The following is a 21,287-nucleotide window of genomic DNA, read 5'->3' on the forward strand; positions in this document are numbered from 1 at the left end:
AAGAAAAAAAGAGAGGAGAAAAAAGTTATTAATATCAAAGTTGAAACTGGGGCCACTACTAGTCATCTCATGGACATTAGAAAGGTTATCATGAATATCCCCATTAATTTGATAACTTAGATGAAATGGACCAATTTCTCGAAAGACAGTCTACCAAAACCCAAACAAGGAGAAATAGATAATTCGAATAGGCCTACATCTAGGGAAAAATACGAATCAACAATTAATAACCTTCCATAACAGAAAGCACTAGGCCCAGATGGTTTGAATAGTGAGTTCTACTCAACACTAAGGGAAGAAATGATGCCAATTCTCTACAATTTGAGGCCAGCAAAATCCTCTTATCAAAACCAATGATATTACAACAAAGGAAAATTACAGACCAATCTCTTTCATGAACATAGATGGAAAAAAAAAATAAAAACCTTCAACACCAATATTAGCAAATCCAAGAACATACAGAAAGAACTATGCACCACAACCAAGTGGGATTTATTCCAGGAATGCAAGCCGTGTTCAACATCTGAAAATCAATAAATGCAATCCATCACATCAATAAGCTAGAAAAGAAAAAAAAATCACAGGATCTTAATAATAGACGTATAAAAAGCATTTTAACAAAATCCACGACAAATTGATTCATGACAAAAACTGTCTGCAAACTAAGAATAAAGGGGAACTTCTTCAACTTAATGAACAATATCTACAAAAACCCTAAAGCTAACATTACATGGTGAAACAGTAAATGTTTTCTTCCTAAGATAAGGAACAAGACAAGGATGTCCCCTTTTACCACTCCCAGTATCATGACCCAAAATGAAGGTGATGCTAAGCAGGGAGCCTACTTTTCCCTCTCCCTCTGCCTCTCTTCTCTGTTGGTGCTCTCTTTCTCTGATCTCAAATAAGTAAAATATTTAAAAAAATAAAAGAAGCAATATAGACGTAATAATGTGAAGAATGATGGGTGGGAGGTATTTTAATTTTTATTTATTTCAAAAGGGAGGGAATGGGAGATAATTTCAATATCTAGTATGTAATTGAGGCACCTGTCAACAGGAAGTGGATTACTAAGTCTGCACTTTGGAAGAAAAAAAACAGAGCAGGAAAGGAAGGAAGGAGGGAGGGAGAAAGACTGGGAAGGAAGTACAAAGAGGGGAGTAAAGTGAGATCTTAACATATTTAGCACTGATGCCAGCTGAAACTATGGGAGTTCCTGGCAATGAGGAATAAGTTCTTCCTAACCCCACTGTCTGACAGAAAGTAGATACTCAGTAAATGTTGTATAGATGGCTAAAGTCGGCTCTGAGAACAAAAGACAGCCAGAGTAGATACCTAAAACCACCAGTATCAGCCAAAGAAGAGACAATAGGAAGACTAAAAACAAGGAAAGCGTGAAGGCACAGATGCCAAGAAGAACATTTGTAAAAGAAGAATATAGTCAATTAAATATCAGAGAAAAATCAAAGAAGCTGACAAACAAAACCTACTGATTATACTGGGAAACTAGAGGTCTGGCTGGTTAGCTGCAAGAGAAGTTTCTTGGCATGGTGGAGATTATAGATGCTGTGCTGTCCAAAGCAGGAGCCACTAACCATATCTGACTATTTAAATTTTAATTACCCCAAAGATACAGATGCAATGAAACGCTGGGACACCTGCACCCCAATATTTATAGCAGCAATGGCCACAAAAGCCAAACTGTGGAAGGAGCCTCGGTGTCCATCGAAAGATGAATGGATAAAGAAGATGTGGTTTATGTATACAATGGAATATTACTCAGCTATTAGAAATGACAAATACCCACCATTTGCTTCAACGTGGATGGAACTGGAGGGTATTATGCTGAGTGAAGTAAGTCAGTCGGAGAAGGACAAACATTATATATTCTCATTCATTTGGGGAATATAAATAATAGTGAAAGGGAATATAAGGGAAGAGAGAAGAAATGTGTGGGAAATATCAGAAAGGGAGACAGAATGTAAAGACTGCTAACTCTGGGAAACGAACTAGGGGTGGTAGAAGGGGAGGAGGGCGGGGGGTGGGAGTGAATGGGTGACGGGCACTGGGGGTTATTCTGTATGTTGGTAAATTGAACACCAATAAAAAATAAATTAACAAAAATAATAAAATAATAATGAAGAAAAAAATAAATAAATTCAATAAGATAAAAAGTACACAAAAAATAAAAATAAAAAATGAACAATTTGGTTCTCAGTTCCTAGCCCTATTTCAATTGCAAGTATGGCTATCATCCTAGACAGTACAAATATAAAAAATTTCCATCCACACAGAAAACTCTACTAAACAGTGTTAATACAGAGGACAGAGAAGTCCGAAAAAAGGTAAAGATGTAGTGTAAGTGTTGACCTGGTAAATTAAGTAATATATATTTGCAATTATTCTACCATTAAAGTATACATAAAAGCTTACCACTTTTAAAGGAGCATTGTGAAATATAATAATTAGTATCTGTAAAATGTTCTACAATGTTTTGATGAAATGTGTATAAAGATGTAAGTTAAAAAAAGAAACTCCAATTGAGGCTTAATATATGAGGAAACATTCATAATGTCTAATGTGTTGATGAGGTCAGGAAAAAAGTAACAGCATACTGATGTTAAATACTGGAGATAAACTTAAACCCTTTAATTTGGGTCTATAGTAATGCAGAACGTGTCAAAACTATTGTAATCTATGTTGCTGCTTGTGCTATATTAATAGAAAAAGATATCATTGAGACTTCCTCCTCAAAGTTGCAGCCCCACTGGCTCTTAAAAGCACAGCAACTGAAAAGAACACTGGTAGTTGCTAAGAAATACATTATGAACACATGGATTAGATTTCAACCGCCTACATTCATATGTAGGTACAATTATTACAGCTGCATAAAAGTAACTCCAAGATTAATGATGAAGTGGAATAATGCTACAAACTCTTAGCAAAGTTTATAAAATTCTCATCCATAAATACAGATCAATTTATAAATTTACAGGATCCAAAGTTAATACTTAGTTTTTTAACCACTTCCAGCTTATTCTTTTAATCATAATACACTAAATTTAAAAAAAATAAATGAATTCCAGAGTCTACACAATCTTTCACTAATGCCAACAACAGATCTCACAGACATTAACTACAGGAACTAGACAAACCTCAAATTAATAATGAGTGAAAAAAGTTGCAAAGGAACTACGTAAACCATGAGGCCATATATGTATGTTTTAACAATAGTCTACTTAGTTTAGGAATATACACATATATTCTAAAATCAATAAAACATACACAAGAATGACAACTCTAAGAAGGAAAGGAGCCAGCAGGGATCTGAGAGACTTGATATATGTATAATATCTTACTCCTTTAAAAAGAGAAAAAAACCCACAAATATTGAACTCTACTTAAAGACATGTATGCTAAAAAAAAAAAAAAAAAGACATGTATGCTGAAATATTTAGGAATGAACTATACTAAGATTTCCAACATACTTGTCACCATCAAAAAATAAGATGAATTACTGGATGAATACAGGAATGGATAGGTGACAAAGAAAATAAAATATTAATTATAGAATGGAGGTGATGAGTGTATGGGTGTGTAGTATTTAATTCCTAATATTTAAAACTTTTCATAACAAAATGTTAAGAGGGGAAAAAGATCTAAAGCAAAATAGGCTCAATGATAGGTATATGGCTCTGATCATCTCAGCTTATAAATGAAGGATCTGTTTTGCTTGGACCTGGATGATGAGCTTTTCATCTTCTCAATGTGAGTGGAGAATTACAGATATTAATGAATCTGTAAATGCAGATATGAGTTTGAATGAATTTGAATATCTGTGCCTGCCAGCCAAAAGAACTCCCCTACTATGTGCAGGCCCTAGATTTGGTCTATAATATAGCACACCTTGCTCAAATAAATTAGATTCTAATAAAATGAGTAATACATTATGAAAACCATAAAGCAAAATGCAATAAATGCTATAGAGAAATACAAAGTATTACAATAATCCCAAAGGAAAGATCATAATGAGCAGAGAGGAGGAGGATTAAAAGCACTGAAACAGTGTTGGTGTTCCAGGAAACCTGGAAGCTTGGAAATAAAACAACATAGTATGCTTTAAAAAATAATAATCTTGGAATATAGGGAAGTTTTAGAAAAGATGGCTGATAGACACACCTGAATAAATGTGAAGCTAGAAGTGAATAGGTTGGACTTAAGGTTTACCTTATCCTTGGACTTAAAATAATCAGACAGACAATAAACTACTGAAGACTGGATTAGAAGAAAACTAATGTGTTCATTATCCAATATCCCCTTCAAATCTGATTCAAGAGGCCAGGAAAAGTAATTTTGTGTTAAATGTCACTTATTGGCTTGAGAAAACAACTGATAGCATTCAACAAATACAAAAAGGCTAAATCTAAAGAAAAATTGTCATAATGAAGATACAAGGCAGCTAAATACATTATAAAATAGGTTTAAAAATCTATTCTAAAAATTCTATTTGCCGAGAAAATGGTTAATAATAAATATTTCAAAAAATAAAATCTTTCATGTAGCTTTTAATATTTTCATGTCTGAGGGCAATACAAATTCATTTTTAATAAAGACAAAGAGGGGACAGCTTAATTTAGACATTTTCCCAAGCGAATGTCTAAAATACTCACTGCAATGAAATAGATTATAGGTTAAAATGGCAAATCAATTCTTTGAAAGATATTTGTCACTATGAATGCATTTCCCTTGAATAATTAAAAAAACACAACAGGGACGCCTGGTGGCTCAGCGGTTGAGTGCCTGCCTTCAGCCCACAGCGTGATCCTGGAGTCCTGGAATTGAGTCCCACATTGGGCTCCCTGTGGGGAGCCTGCTTCTCTCTCTGTCTGTTTCTCTGCCTCTCTCTCTGTGTCTCTCATGAATGGATAAAATTTGTTTAAAAATCTTAAAAAATTAACACAATTTTTAAAAGGTGAACTTTCTTATGTACATATTAAACTAATTTTTTTACATATAGTTATTTGTTATAAAAATTATCATAGTGGGTGAAATTAATACAATGTACACTAATGACCATACAACTAAAAAACAAATCTAAGTTTTAGTTATCCAAAGAAAACTTATTTTAAGTTATTTTAAGTTCTTAAATTTTTATTATAAATAACTTAATAGTTATTTAATTTTTAATGAAAAGTTTTTTAATTAAGATTACTTCCAAATAAATCCTTTTAGAAATAGATGATTTTTAATTGCTTAAGAGGCAGTCCAGTCCACAAACGATTTAACATTAATAATCAGAAAATTTAAAAAAAAAATAATCAGAAAAGTACAATGTCATGACAATAAAAAAAGTAGTTTTAGATTTGATTAGTAACAATGTGTTCCCTAAGTGAAAAATCTTACATCAGTTTGCTCTAAGAGGAGATCTAAGAGGAGCACCCTCCATCCGTCCAGCTGTACTCTGATGGGAGAAATCGGTCAGTAGGAGCAACTAAGCTAAGCTACTTCCAAAACCCCCTTTACTTCCTCCCAGTTTATCTCTGGCAGAGGAGACTGGAGGGGATCCAATATTAAGGTTGCTTTAACCTTGTGAAGATATGGGGAAAATGGCTCAGAACCTAAAAGTACTGGGGTGCAGGTGGTGTAGTCAGTAAAGCATCTGCATCTGACTCTTGGTTTCAAATCAGGTCATGACCTCAGGGTCATGAAATCTCCTGCGTCTGGCTCTGCGCAGAGTCTGCTTGGGACTCTCTCTCCCTCTCCTCCCTGCACACGCATACCCTCCTCCCTCCTCTCAAATAAATAAATAAATCTTAAAAAAAAAAAAAGAAAGAAAGAAAGAACCTAAAAGTATTAACAGTTACCAAGTCCTCAGGGAGGGCTCACTATGTAGGAAAAATTCTAGAATGGGAAGGAATCCTAGGCAAAGGTCTCTATGACTAGAAATGGTTATGGGTTACAATTCTAAAGTTTTCTGTTTAAACATGAGAGCATTTAGAAATTATTGACATATCAGAAACATTAAGTCACTGGCAACATTTTCATACAGCTTTTTTACTTATTTTATGTACCCGGAATCCTCATAGGTACTCTGGAATAACTATCCCCTTTTTAAAAAAAATACTGAAGCAGAGAGATTAAAGGGATTAGCTGTAAAAAGTACGATATTCACAGTATAGGTTTCTAATTTACCCTTTACCATACTACTGCTATAATCCAACAGAATTATTTAAATCCAAAATTGAAATAAAACCAAAGATAAACTAATCTGCTTGGTTTTTGAAGAATGGTGTAAAGAAAGTGGCTTGGAGGAACCTGGAAGGTAGGTCACTACTATGAGACAATGAGATCTCATTTGTGTGTGTGTGTGCCTCATGTCTATACTTCATCGTTTCCTTACTAAAATCTGAAACTTGAGGGATCCCTGGGTGGCGCAGCGGTTTGGCGCCTGCTTTTGGCCCAGGGCGCGATCCTTGAGACCCGGGATCAAATCCCACATCGGGCTCCCGGTGCATGGAGCCTGCTTCTCCCTCTGCCTATGTCTCTGCCTCTCTCTCTCTCTCTGTATGACTATCATAAGTAAATAAAATTAAAATAATAATAATAAAATAAAATCTGAAACTTGGGCTATTTTCCCATACGGTTTCAGGGATGCCACAAGATAAATTTACAAGAAATAAACAGGTAAGATGGCTTTCTTCCTCAGGCTGAGGAAAGCACTACTGTTCTGTAAGATACTTAAGCTATGGTTGGTGAAAGAGCAGTTTATGGTTGAGATGGGACATGTCCGATGTATTCTGCAGGGAAGGCTAGTTCTTCTTAGCTTTGTTTTGTTTTTCTTTTTCCCCAAGTGATTCAGTGAACCGAGTCTACTGGCTCTATCATTCCATTTCTTTCATCATTAAAATTCTATACTGAAAAGCTGATTTTAGGGGAAATCACTTTTACTGCTATGAAATTTCTCCATGTGTCTCAGCACACATGTGCTGTTGTGCTCTTTTCCTTTCCTCTATTTTCTGTGACATTAACACATACTACAGGTTGGAAAAACTTTCATTTTTGTTACAGTATCATAGTATTACAAATTTTCAGCTCAAGATAAAGAAGTCCTTGCTAATGTAATAGTTTTAGGAGGATCTTTAAAAGTTTGTCATTGAAAGTGATTGGAGTGGGGGTTGTTAAGAGGTCACCAAACCAAGAGCTGCAAGTGAAGTGGTAGGAAACACAAAGGGCAAGATTACTTGTAACTCCACAGACAGGCAGCTTCTGTAGTTTCTGCTTAGCTGTCCCTTCCTTCCAATCCTCACTCCCATCCTGAGAGGCCCCTGACAGCTATATTTATATTATATGCCAAATGAAAAAAACGCACTTATAGAAGATAGAATTTAAGGGATGTCAGAGATGAAGAGGGATCACAGGACTTACTAGATTATGAATTAGGTTTATGATGTTGACAATGGCAAGGAATACAGCAAGAGTGGATGTTGGTAGAAGTAGAGAGGGAAGCATGCTGGAAAAAGAAAGGAAATTAGAAAGGAAGAGAAACTGCCCAATGGCCTTTCAATTCCAGACTCTATACCTGGTTTCTGCCTTTGCCCTATGAAAAATTCTGGTAAATTTTCAATACTTTCCCTATACTTGCTAAAGATAGTTTCGGTGGATTTTGTAATTTATAATCAAAAGGAATTTTCTCCAGATACCTAGCATAATAGCCTGCTATATGGAAGAGATGTTACCTGGCCTTCTGGGCCGGGGTGGCAATCTGGGAGCAGCCAAGACCTGCACAATGACATCCGCACTGCAGTATATCAGCTTGTCAACAGTGCTTAATACTGGTAGGAATGTCAAGGTGATGGAAGAAATCTATTTTCTTTTCAATGTAATTGGAAATCTATCAAATGCACTTCATAAGGCTTTATCCAACGTAGCTAAATTAGGCTATACTTTTCCATTTAAGAACTAAGTAACTACAAATCCTTGGAGTTTCCACTAAAAATACAGCTATTGTTACTGCTACTGAAAAAAAAAAAAAAGTATTTGCTTCCAGCTCATCATTTGCAAGTGTAAGAAACAGAATATTATTAGAATATTATTGGTCTACTTAATCACATTTCTCCTAAAAAAGGCTTTTCAATTACATAACGTATAATAACCACTATAAATGCTCCTAAAGTGTTTTTTCTTTCCAGAAAGGAAGAAAGGAATTATTCATAACTAACACAAATAGTACAGCTTTCATTTTCAAAAATAGGAACTGCAGTATCAGGTATATTACAAGTAGGTTAAATTAATTAATATTAAAGATAATTCATTATTTCACTTTTATCTCTGAATGCATTATATACAGTGGGAAAAGTTCATAAATCCCATTACATATGAAAGAAAATACATATTTTCAAGGTCTATCTGCAGATATTTTCTATTCTATACTTTTAATACTAAAATTTATAGAGTATAATTGGTATAGGATTTACAATTCATCTTGATCTGTCCACTTGACATTACAAAAGACCTACTACTGACTTTTCAAATAATACTGAACTTCCTTCTAGGAATTAGAGTCATATCTATGACAATAAATGCAATGCAGACCATGCTAGGCCATGATGTTGTTATTGTTACATCAACAGTTACACTGCTACTGCATTCTATGCTCAAGAAAGCACCGGGTGTTAATCACGAAGTATGGTGCTATTAAATTATGATCAATGGAAATATAAATCTGGTCTTCAGTAAGCCTTTCCAAGATAGAATTTAGCTACAGCCAACAATTTGAGGCAGGAATCTATTCAAATGAAATTTTTTGGTAATGTTTACAGATAATTTTGGGTAACCTGGCATTACTGAATACAGCTGAATACTCTATTTTTGAAATTCTGGGGATAAAAAAAGATAGTACTGTAACTATGAAATTCTATTGGAATCCTGAAGGTCTAAATAAACCTTACCATATGTATTTTAATATGTACTATATTTATTAAAATTATTTTTAAAAATGAGTTATTATTTTAGAATTCTATGCCTTGAAATGGATTTTTTTTTTTTTTTTTTTGAGCTGGCAAAATGGCTAAGACTAGAATGATTGGTATATTTTAGGTAAGAATAACAAGGAAAACCAGAAATGAAATCTTTGTTTGGATTAGCAGCACTGAACATTAAATTGGTTCAGATAAAATAAGGGTCAAAAGGCTGACTACCTTACTATAAGAGCCAAAAAACCCAGCAGATTGTGGTATCCCCTTTAACCTTACTTCATGCAAGATTACCATGTGCACATGTAGATACAACATAGAAATTTTTCGTATAAACACATCCTGGAAAAGTGCACTGAACCATTTCTCTCTTCACAGATATTTTCAGTGTCCTGTGTCAATAAAAAGCATAAATATAAAATGTGGCTTCACTCTGTGAGAGTTCACTAAGCTTCATCTTATAGTATTTAAAAAGTCCAGAAATTAATATTTATGGTTATTATTTATTTCCTGAGCAAACACTAAATCATTTATAAAAATTAACTGTTAAATTATTCTACTTTTAAAAGGGACTGTTTAACATGCTGTCAGAGGTACCATAGTGCTGAAATCTGACTCTTGTGCACCTCCTTATTTCTTGGTTTTGCTATTTCTATGGTCACAATATTAGCATGGGCCTAGCCAATACAATACTGTTCTAACACTGCAAAAATTCTAATTGTTTTTGCTTCTAGTCTTCTTGTTCTATATGTACCTACTCACAGACACCATCATCCTACAGATGGAAAAACCCTTCTCAGAATTACTGCTGCTTATCCCAAGATCTGACCCAATACAATTCTTCAGTAAAATCTTAGCCAATCTTGTCACTCACCAAAACACCATCCACCCATAACATTTCACCTGCTCTCATATCTGTATTCCCTTGGTTATTTTCTAACTTAATTTCTTCAAAATTTTGTTTAAGACATCTTCCACAAAGTTTTTCCAGATTTCCTTAAATATTTATGAAATGTATGTTTCTCTCTACCTCTTCCATTATATTGAAGGCAAATACAATTAATTTTGCTTCCTTTGTTATGGTCTCCCATGGAGTATAAGGCTGGAAACAAAATTGTTCTCTAATTATCTCTGATTTTTAAAAGCTTAAAATTCTATATTCTTGCCTTGGCTCAAATTTTAATTATTTTGGCCATCCCTCCAACTGATATTATACGAATTGTTTGAGATTAGTAAATGTATCTGTTCACAAGGGCTGTCAATAAATATTGTTCCTTGATGAAGTAAAGATCTTAAAGTTTTAAATGAGTTAGCATTACAAGGAAGGTAAAACATAACAAATATTCTGAAATAAAGTAGGAAAGAAAGTTTTCATAATAAAGTCAATTTAGAATAGTAAAAAGCTTAAAAGAGTACCTTGAAAAGTATAATTTTATTACTTCTAAATATACAAAGAGTCATCTCAACTTTTAAAATATTTAAAATGTAAAGGTCTTGGCTCAGGATTGTTTTGACAAATAAGACTCCTCTGTATAAAATTATACAAAGAATCTTGTTGATAGTCTGTTTCACAAAATGTTTTTTTCTGTAGTTTGTGCAAACTGATTCCTAATCCAATACACAGATACACAGATCATACATATTTTGGTTATAATACCTAATTCCTGTTGCATGGATTGACAACATTCTATTATTTTGTGAGAACCAATCTAACCAAATCATCTAAGATTTGGTCTAAAAATTTCCTCCTATCTGATAATCATATTGTAGGAAAAAAATAAAATTCAAATAGAAATACAGGTTCACTGTACACTCATATAGTTTTTACTATCAAAATGAAACACCAAAGGAGAAAAGAAATTTTTTAAAAAGACTATTGTATGGAGACAAGTTTCAAAATGTCTAGAAACATGTATGTATTGTCCTTTACAAAAAACAAAACCTAACAAATACACATACAAGCACATACATAAAACAAACCCAAAACCTAAAACACAACCTGTCCAGAAATGGTACTATTCAGGGTGACACTATATAAGAAGTCCAAGAGATTGCCTATTACTAAAATAAAACAGTAATTAAAATGTAAGCATATTATATTATATGTAAAACAAAAGAAAAATTTCCAGTTCTGCAAGTCTCCCTTGTGTAGGTGTGACAGGAAAGCTCTAAAATTTTTCCTCAAACACTGAATCATCTCCAGTGATTCAAGCCAGTATTTATCCCATATAGCTCAACTGTGCAGCAGCTGCATTCTGTATTTTTTTTTAATGGCACTTAAGTTATTTCAGGTTTAGAGACAAAAGAAGCTGCATTAAATTAGAACCAAAATACAACTTTAAAAGTCAAATTCTGACTATAACATCCCATATTTCTATTCAAAAAAAAAAAAAAAGATATGCCCTTCTCACATACTGAACACTCTCAACTATCCATATGGAAATCAGATTAAACTATGTTTTCTTACCCTTCAAGTCATCATATGTGGATAATTACACAGTAAAAACTTCAAACTCAAATCCTTTGCACAGTTAGTATCAACTTATTATCACCATGAGGAATGAGCCATTCATATCCATAGCTATGCCAAAACATAAAGGAGAAAATGTAAAAAAATTACCATAGGTATAATTTCTTATCATTTTCTTTCTACAAAAGAAGTAATTTCATATGCTGAACATAGATATAATTCAAATACAATTTAATCTTCAAAACCACACATAAAAAAATCAGCCTTCAACTCCTTTAAAAATCCCCATAGGCTATGCAACTACTATAGGAAGGTAGGTTCATAAGCATTTTAGATGTCTAGTTTTATTTTGTCTCACTTTTTAAAAATATAATGTACAGGGGACACCTGAGTGGCTCAGTCACTTAAGTGTCTGCCTTCATCTCAGGTCATGATCTCAGGGTCCTGGGATCAAGCCCCATGTCATGATGGGGGGGGGGGGGGGGCGTGTCTCTGCTCAGCAGGGAGTCTGCTTCTCTCTCCCTATGGTCTCACTCACTCTCTTCCTCTCAAATAAATATTTTAAAAATCTATAATATATGGGAGGATTTAAATTCTTAATGGGGTGGGAGAAGAATATGGTAGTGATAGAGATCATGGATTTTATATTCATGGATCCTCCAGATTTGGGTTGCTAAGTGACCCTGGGCACATTACATAATTCTGTAAGCCTTATTTGCTTTTTTTTTTTTTTTAAGATTTTATTTATTTATTCATGAGAGAGAGAGAGAGAGAGACAGGCAGAGGGAGAAACAGGCTCCATGTAGGGAGCCCGATGTGGGACTTGATCCCGGGTTTCCAGGAGCCCGCCCTGGGCTGAAGGCAGCACTAAACCGCTGAGCCACCGGGGCTGCCCCAGCCCATTTGCCTTCTTTGTAATGTGGAGATTACAACAGTAATTTAGGTCTCAGGGCTGTTGTGAGAATTAGGTGACACAACAAATATCAAGTACTTAATACTTAGAAACCATTCACTCAAACATTTGAGAGCTCAGTAAGTCAACAAATATTTGAGGACCTAGCATGTACAAGCCCTGCACAAATGGTAAATATAAAAATATCCCATCCTTATCTTTAGGAAGCTTTCTTCTTAGTGGGAAAGACATAAAATAAAATGTATGAAAATACATAAACATGTATAATTGTATAATTGTGGTATTATATAAAATAAAGTAGGTTCTGTGATGGAGGAACTAACTGGTCAGGAGAATAAAGAAATGTTTGAATGAAAGGCTAAAATTTAAGCAGGGCCTTAAAGAATGAGAAGAGGCTAGTGAAGGCATTCCAGGCAGGAGTAATAGCATAAACAAAGCCACTAAGAAGACAGGAAAGTATGATCTATCCAGAAGACAGTATGACTGCAGCACAGTAAAACACAAAGATAATGTGAAAGAAATTTGGAGGGAGAGGTAGTAGACAAAAGTAGCAGATCTCTAAAGCCAAGGTAAAGGCTTTGGATTTTTAGTCTAAATATAATGAGAAGCTGCTGGAGTGTTCCAAACAGAGAAGCAATTATATTTAACAGGTTTAGAAGTCAGGAAATAATGACAGCAACATTCCATTAGGCTAGGAAAATCGAGATTCAAAGTATTCTGGAGCACAGCAACTCACCTTTGTTTAAAAATACTATTGTTCATTCCTTTTAGCTGGAAAATTCTAAACTATATTAGCCATTTCCTGCCTCAGTTAAAAAAAAAAATCTCAAAAACATTAAAAACTAGAGTACTTTTTTCTTTTTTATCTCCCCTTTTAAATGCATCATGATCAATGGCTATTCTGAGTTATAGATGTTTTTATAACTTGCCTCTTTAATTGTGACCTGCACAATATGTAAGCTGCTCAAAAACCTGGGCCATAGAACTGGTCATACTTCTTGGCATTTAAAGCTGAATTAAAGATTAAAAGAGACTAAGCCTGTGTCATTAATTTTTTTCAATTAACATCACTTTTACCATCTTACTAGGGAGTTGTTCTTTTTTTTTTTTTAAAGCAACATTTAAGGTGTTCTTACTTGGTCAACTGTGGATAAATAATCTGGTTTGCCTTTTCCACTCTTACTCAAAGGATGCTGTGAATTGTTGGAAAAAGTCCAAAATTGCAATTATTTGATCCACTCCTTAACCTCTCTTGTTGACTTCCATATCAACACACACCATATGGGGTATTCTGAGTCCTTTCCATGCCTGATTCAGGAACTCCAAGTGCTGATAGGACTCTCTCCACCCTATCCCATTTCCCCTCACTCTTAGCAATATTGCCTTTCCTAAACTTATCTCCTCTCAATCTTAAAAATGGCTGCCACTTTATTCTCCTTTGCCCTAGTCACAGAAACGTTTTCTCTAATTTTCAAGGCTAAGTTCATCTGTGCTACTGATAGTCTCTCTTGCTTTATCAATTATTCCATCTGTTTTCTTTTTAATCTTCAGTCTCCCTCATTAAAAAACACCCATGTAAGACACGGTTTTACTCAAACTACTTGTAATTATTATTTCTTATAGTTCCCTATTTTCCATCTTATGCTCATGTCATTTGCTCTGTCTAGAAATCTTTTATCTCCTATCTCTACCTATGAGAGCCTACCTGAATTTTAAGGATCCAAGCAAATGTCACTTCCAAAATGAAGCCTCTTTGGTTCTCCTAACTGAAACTCATTCTTTAAAAATCTCAGTTTCAAGGCAAATAAGCCTAACAGAAAGCACTAAGTAAAGAACAGTCACATTTCTACCATTTCTAGTATGAGATGGAACAAATCAAGCATTTTAAACATGTAAAATGAAGACAGGAAAAACAACACATTTCAAAAAAAAAAAAACTCTTCTTCAAAAAACTTAGAAATACATTATTTTAAAAGCACAGCTAAGCTCTTAAAGTAACTAAGTATAGGGCACCTGGGTTCTGCCTTCAGCACAGGTCATGATCCTAGGGTCCTGGGATTGAGTCCCACACCGGGGCTCCCTTATCAATGAGAAGTTCACTTCTTTCTCTCTGCCCCTCCTCTGCTCCTGCTCTTTCTCTCTCCCTTCCTCACATTCTCTCTCACTCTCTCTCAAATAAATAAATAAAATCTTAAGAAAAAAAAGAGTTAACTAAGGGTAATTGCCAGCAATCAAAAAAAGAAGAAGAAACAAGAAACCAGAGTGTTAAGCTAATATCATGGGCTATGGCTGTCCTAAAGAACCAAGGACTTGTCAGGAATAAGAGACATCATCACCACCTTTGGCCCTCTGAAGATAGAGTTGAATCTCAGGCCTTTGCATAAAGCTAGGATCTTTGTGACAGGATGAACTAGAAAACAAACAAATAAACAAACACAAAAATCACCGATAAGTAAAAGAAAAAGGGAAACTTCTCTGCCTTGATCAAGCCTCTTAAGGCAATGAGATGCCCTTTCCTCTGAATACTCATAAAGACAGGTCTACTTTCATGTGCATTTGAAGTTCTAAATATACACTCACAACTCCAAAATACAAATTACACAAGGGAACATGCTACCATGAGCAAGAGTCAGCAGAAACAGCAGCTGGATTAAAGCTCTCAGACTTCAGGTATTAAAATTATTGGTTACAGAAAATAAAATGAGAATGAAATAAGAAAGAATAAAAACATGAGCAATAAACGATCTAATTCTAAAAATCTTTTTAAGAAAACTAAATTAAGCTTCTAGAAATGGAAAACATAACTGACATTAAAAACTCAGTAAACTATATACAAGTGAAGATTCAGAGTCCTGAACAAAACACCTACAATTCTTGATTTGAAAAAAAATATAAAAGAAGAAAATTTAGGAGAAATGAAAGATTAAAAAAAAAAAAAATCTACCTACATCCAACTGGAGTACATAAAAAAAGAAGACACTCAAAATTTAAAATAACATAATTTTCTAACTCTAATGAAAATTCCAAATTGTCAGATACATGAAGCATAAATTATCTTAATAAGAATAAATTTTAAAACAATCCATATCTAAACAGATTATAGTAAAATTCCATTCTGAAAAGTAAAAATAATCTTGGAGGGCCTGGGTGACTCAGTTAAGCATCTGCTTTTGACTCAGGTCATGATCACAGGGTCCTGGGACTGAGCCCCAAGTTGGGCTCTCTGCTCAGCAGGGAGCCTGCTTCTCTCTCTCCCGTTTCCCCTGCCTATGTTCTCTCATGCTCTGTGTCAAATAAGTAAATAAAATCTTTAAAAAATAAAAGAAAAAAGAAAAAGAATCTCTTCCCCTTACCCTTTCATGGGTTGTCACAAAGATCCAATATTTTACATCAGTAGTATTTTGTACAATCTTCTCAACATAGACTTTAGTCATGTGCAGTAAATTTATGAGAAATCATCTCAATCTTAAGGACTCTGCTTTTGCAAACAAATGAATAAAGATAATTTTGCTTCTTCCTTTACTTCCAATCCCCTGAAGGAAAAGATTCTTGAAGATATACTCTAGTATTTATCTGCAAGCTAAAATAGCAGAGCCAAACTACATGAGCTCAGGGTGCTTTGAGGACTCCATTACATTCATTCAACTATTAAACATTTACTGAGCCTACCACAGGCAAAGAACTCCAAATGATACAAAGATGATTAATTAGGTGGTTTTCCTTTCAATTTGTAAAAGGTATAAGTAGTATTGTAGGTGAACATATGCTAGTTATGAGTAGGAGGAAAAGATGTTACTAACTTTTGGCTGTGCAACTTTCATGGGCAAACAACAAGTGGCTGTGCAATCGAAGTCAGTGAATAAAAAAATAATTTTTTAGTATAAATAAAACAAAATCTTGAAAATTAAACATGCTACAAACTACCCTCCCTTAACACCAGACTTCTTAGGAAGTGAATTTAATATCTTTTATTCCTTTGCTTTACATGAGGCCCTGATCCTTTTCATGATCATAATCAAGAATGTACTACATTATAACATGGAATGGAAAAATGTTTTTATGTAAGAAAAAGCCTCTATTGAGATAATCACATGAATTTAAATATTTAAGTAGAATAAATAAGTACTACTTAAAATCTCTAGATTATAAAATATTATTAAGATCTGATCTGTAACTTTTAGACAATAAATACAAAGGATAGAGAAATGCACGTAGTACAACAGTTGTTGATAAGCACAAAAGGTTTTTCTTCCTAGCTTTCTTCAAACAGTGTCAATGAAGGATGCTGATAAAAATAATAAAATTTCAGGGTAAAACATTGTAAACCACAATTAAAAATCAATGCAGTAAAAAACCATCAAAACTGGGCAACAATTATAATTGAGGGGCACCTGGGTGGCTCAGTCAGTTAAATGCCTGCCTTCAGCTCAAGTCATGATCCCAGGGTCCTGGGATCCAGCCCCGCATCTGGCTCCCTGCAGAGCCTGGGAGAAGAAGAAGAAGCTCCCTGCTTCTTCCTCTCTTTCTGGTCCTCTCCCTGTTAAATAAATAAATAAAATCTTAAAAAAAAAAGAAAAGGGAATTATAATTGAGAATCCTCAAAAGAAGAATGTGTGTGTGTGTGTGTGTGTGTGTGTGTGTGTGTATCTGTTGGCCTAAATAAGCCAATGAACCTAGTAAAAATAAATAATCTTCAAAGTTAAAACTATCCTAAAGATAGAAATAAGTACCTAGTCTATATATAGCAGAAGACAATAGAATGCATATGTTCAGGAAAGGTTCCGGAAAATTTTGACACAAAGAAGCAGCTTAATGGGGGAGAGGCATGCTAGGATATTTGCTGATAGGGAATTTTTAAAACTTTGTAACCTGAATAAATGAGTATTTCAAAGTTACCATAAAACATTTCCTATCAATCTAACATGGGGATTGCATGGGTGAGAAAAAATAAGAGGCAAAAGCCTTACTTCAAATATAGCATTGCTATTATATATTTTAAAAACTTTTTCCCAAGCAAAATACCTTTAAAAGATACATGTGCAAAAATAAAGCCCTAGTAGCCCCAATATAATTATTACCATCCTAGGTAAATGGAAATAATATAGTATCATAGTATCACTATCCTACTCATTTCAGTTATTCAATATCTACTTTGCTCTTTACCTTTCACTCTCATGAGAATCACTAGATGAAACTGACAAGAAGATTCATTTTTTCCTTCTTGGTTTAATGACATTAATTATAACTTTAACCCATTCAAAAATGTTATAATTTAAAATACAAGAATGATCAAAGGAAGATATTTTTCAGTGTAACTTATAAGTTACTTGTTTGGAGTTTGGGCCTTATATTTCTAAGTTGGGATTCCAGGCTAACCCACAAAAGCCTCATAAGCACATGAAGACTTAAATACTTTTCATCAACCATGAAAGACAGTATAAAATAGTAACACCAGCCATTTTGGCTATTGACAATGTCCTAGCCAACTTAAATATGCATTCCCATTTATTTCTAACATTATTATGAAGTGGATAATAGCACCATTCCCCTTAGAGTAGTGGGCAAAGCAAAGCTCAGGAAAAATAAAATGACTTTTCCAAAGACACATAGATAGTTAAGCAGCAGAAATGGGATTCAAGTCAAATCCTCTAACTCCAAAGTTCCTACAGTACTTATTCTAACTACTAAACTAATGCAGCAGCATTGTGGCAATTCTCCATAAACCCTTCTACTGACTATATAAAATTCCATACCAGGGATACACTAAGATCTATTCAGTCACTGTTCTTGGGTAGAAGAAAATGATCCTTCCTTTATGGAAGTTGGAGACATAGAAGCAATGAAAATTTTAAAAAGGGTAAATATTTAAATAAACCTAAATGAATATAAACGACAAAGAAGACTGTTAGTATCTTGTGGGGTTTAAAATATATATGGAATTAGAACACACTGTAATAGACAATAGGTAATAGATCAATCAAGAGGAAGTTGAATGGAGTTAAAGTGCTCTGAAATGCCTACATTGATCATCAAGAAGTTAAAAGTAGTAGTGTATATTAGACTTCAGTAAGTCGGGAATGCATGGTGTTAAATAGTGTATAACTAACAGGAAAATGTTGGTGTACTGAAATGAATGATAATTTTCAAAATCCCAAAGAAGAAAAAAAAAAGAGAGAGAGAGAAAGGACTACAGAATAGGAAGAATAATTAAAAACTGATATATCAATAACTACATTAAATATATGGACCAGATGAGCCAAGTAAAGACATATTTTATCAAAATGGATGAAAAAACAAACTCAACTATATGCTACTTACAAGAAAAATACAAGAATATAGAGTAGCTGAAAGCAAGGTGACAAAAAGATATCATGTAAAAACTTAGATAAATATGAGGAAGTGTTAAAGATTAAGAAAACTACTTCAGAAAGATACGAAATAATTGTAAATTCATATGCACTTTACATCATAGTCTCAATATATAAAAGGAATAAAAACATTTAAAAGAGATACATGAACTCACAAACATTTGAGAGTTTTAACACAACTCTTCCAGAAATTGATGAGACAAGCAAACAAAACCAACAAGGATATGGAGGATTTAATATAATAAATTTTACCTACTTGTCATTATAATAAAACAATGCCCTCAACAAATACAAAATACATCTTCTTTTTAGGTATATAAAATATTTACAAAAACCGACTATTTGTTGGCCTACAATATAAGTCACAACAAATTTCTTAGGACTCAAATCCTAAAAAGTATGTTTTCTACCATAGCAGTTTTGAATTAGAAATTTATTTTTTAAAAAAATACAAAATCTCCTATATTTGGAAATTTCAAAATATTCTAAACTCTAAGAAGAAATCCCTCCAAAATATTCTAAACTGAATGCCAATAAAAATAACATCAACTTCTGGAAGATGCAACTAAAGCCCTGTAGGAGGGAATTTATAGGTTAAACGAAAAGCTACAAATCAATCAGTACCTAGAGCTCAAGAGATTTTTCTTTTCTTTTTTTAAAGACTTTATTTATTTATTCATAGAGCCACAGAGAAAGAAGCAGAGACACAGGCAGAGGGAGAAGCAGGGTCCTCTCAGGGAGCCTACTGTGGGACTCGATCCCAGGACCCCAGGATCACGACCTGAGTCAAAGGCAGATGCTAAACCATTCAAGCCACCCAGGTGCCCCCAAGAGTTTTTTCAAAAAGGGCAGTTAGACCCAAAAAAAAGAAGGAAAGAAAATAATAAATGTAGAATTCAATGAAGTATAAAATACAAAACACAAAACAAGGAAGAAATGAATAAAACCAAAAGTCAGTTCTTTGAAAAAGACTAATAAGACTGGTAATGTTAGTTAACACTGATCATGGTAGATTTAGCAGCCCATTTCCAAGACAGCCTGCAGTGATTCCCATCTCCTGATATTTTCATGCTTGTGTAATACCTTCCTATTGATTGTTAACTAGACTTAGTGACTACTTCTAATGAACAGACCAAGGTGGAAGCCACAGATGGTAGGTGACTTGGAGAATAGATCAAAAAAGTCAGAAAAGCCTTTCTCTCTCTTGGGACTCTAGCTCTGGAGAGGTCATATCATGAGAAGCCTTGTTGAGAGGTCTGCATAAAAAGGAAGCGAAACTCGTGCCAACAGCTACATTGAGCCTGAAAGCAAATCTTGCAATTCTAATCACGTCTTCAGAGACTATAGAGCCCTCTTACAGCCCTTGTTATCAGTTTGATGTCAACCGCTTGAGAGATCTGGAGCCAGGATCCCAACGGGATTTGTCTGTTGCATCCAAGAATTTGAGAAACTGATTCTAAGATTTCTACAGAAGTTCACAGCTCCAAGTACAGGTACTCTTGAAAAAGAACAACAAAGGTAGGACAACTTGCTCTAGTGGATATCAAGACTTACTAGAAAGCTTTGGTAACAGAGACAGCATGGTACTATTGCGAAGATCAGAAGACTACAGGCATAGAACAGAGTCCAGAAACAGATTTACACATATACGGGCACTTGATTTATTACCCAGGTGTCAATGCAGAGCAGTAAAGAACACATGGTCTTTCCAATAAATGGTTCCACGTCAAATGAAAGTCCATATGGGGGGATAAAAAAGGGAAACTTGGATCCCTGATATATTTAATATGCACTATACATAAAATAATTTTCAGAGGATTGTGACTCAATGTGAAAGACAAAACAAAAATCTTCTAGAAGATAATAAAAAAGCTATCTTTATAGGAGAGAAATAACAGTAATAAAGAAAAAGACTAAAAAAGTCTAGACTAGGGGATCCCTGGGTGGCGCAGCGGTTTGGCGCCTGCCTTTGGCCCAGGGCGCGATCCTGGAGACCCGGGATTGAATCCCACGTCGGGCTCCCGGTGCATGGTGCCTGCTTCTCCCTCTACCTGTGTCTCTGCCTCTCTCTCTGTGTGTGACTATCATAAATAAATAAAAATTAAAAAAAAAAAAGTCTAGACTACATTAAAAGTAAGAATTTTTACTCCTCCAAAAATATCAAAATATCAAAAGAATAAAAAAAAAAAAAAACAAGCCACAATATGGGAAAAGATATCTGCAACACAAATAACTAGCAAAGGGCTTATATCTAGAATATACTAAGAACTCTGTAAATCAATTTAAAAAAAGAAAGAACAACTTTATAGGAAAATGGGCAAAAATCTCAACAGGGACTTCCTAAAAGAGGCGCCAATAATCAAATGAAAAAGTCCTCAGCATCACTAGTAACCAGGGAAATGCAAATTAAAAGCATAAGGAGCTCTATTATACATAACACTATCAACGAATCTCACAAACAATGTTGCACCAAAAAAACCAAAACAAAACAAAACAAAAAACTAGGCACAAAATAACATATACCATATTATTCTGTCTGTATAAAGTTTAAAAACAGACAAAACTAC

The 21,287-nt window shown here is 34.2% G+C and overlaps 1 protein-coding gene across 36 annotated transcripts in view; it reads right to left on the reverse strand.

Annotated features, from left to right (window-relative positions):
• PPHLN1 (periphilin 1) overlaps positions 1-21,287 on the reverse strand; it is a 230,353-nt gene that overhangs the window by 6,565 nt on the left and 202,501 nt on the right. For 2 of the 36 annotated variants that reach the window (XM_072798307.1, XM_072798306.1), the window contains one exon: positions 9,249-9,361. The exons of 31 other annotated variants lie outside the window; for them this stretch is intronic. In XM_072798307.1, coding sequence (XP_072654408.1) covers positions 9,260-9,361 — 102 coding nt within the window. In that variant the 3' untranslated portion in view covers positions 9,249-9,259. Of the gene's footprint in view, positions 1-9,248; positions 9,362-11,436; positions 11,551-21,287 lie in introns of those variants that run through there. 3 more of the 36 variants (XR_012017483.1, XR_012017482.1, XM_072798298.1) reach the window with 3 other exon arrangements.

This window comes from Canis lupus, chromosome 25, assembly GCF_048164855.1.
Source record: "Canis lupus baileyi chromosome 25, mCanLup2.hap1, whole genome shotgun sequence".
NCBI classification, from domain to species: domain Eukaryota; kingdom Metazoa; phylum Chordata; class Mammalia; order Carnivora; family Canidae; genus Canis; species Canis lupus.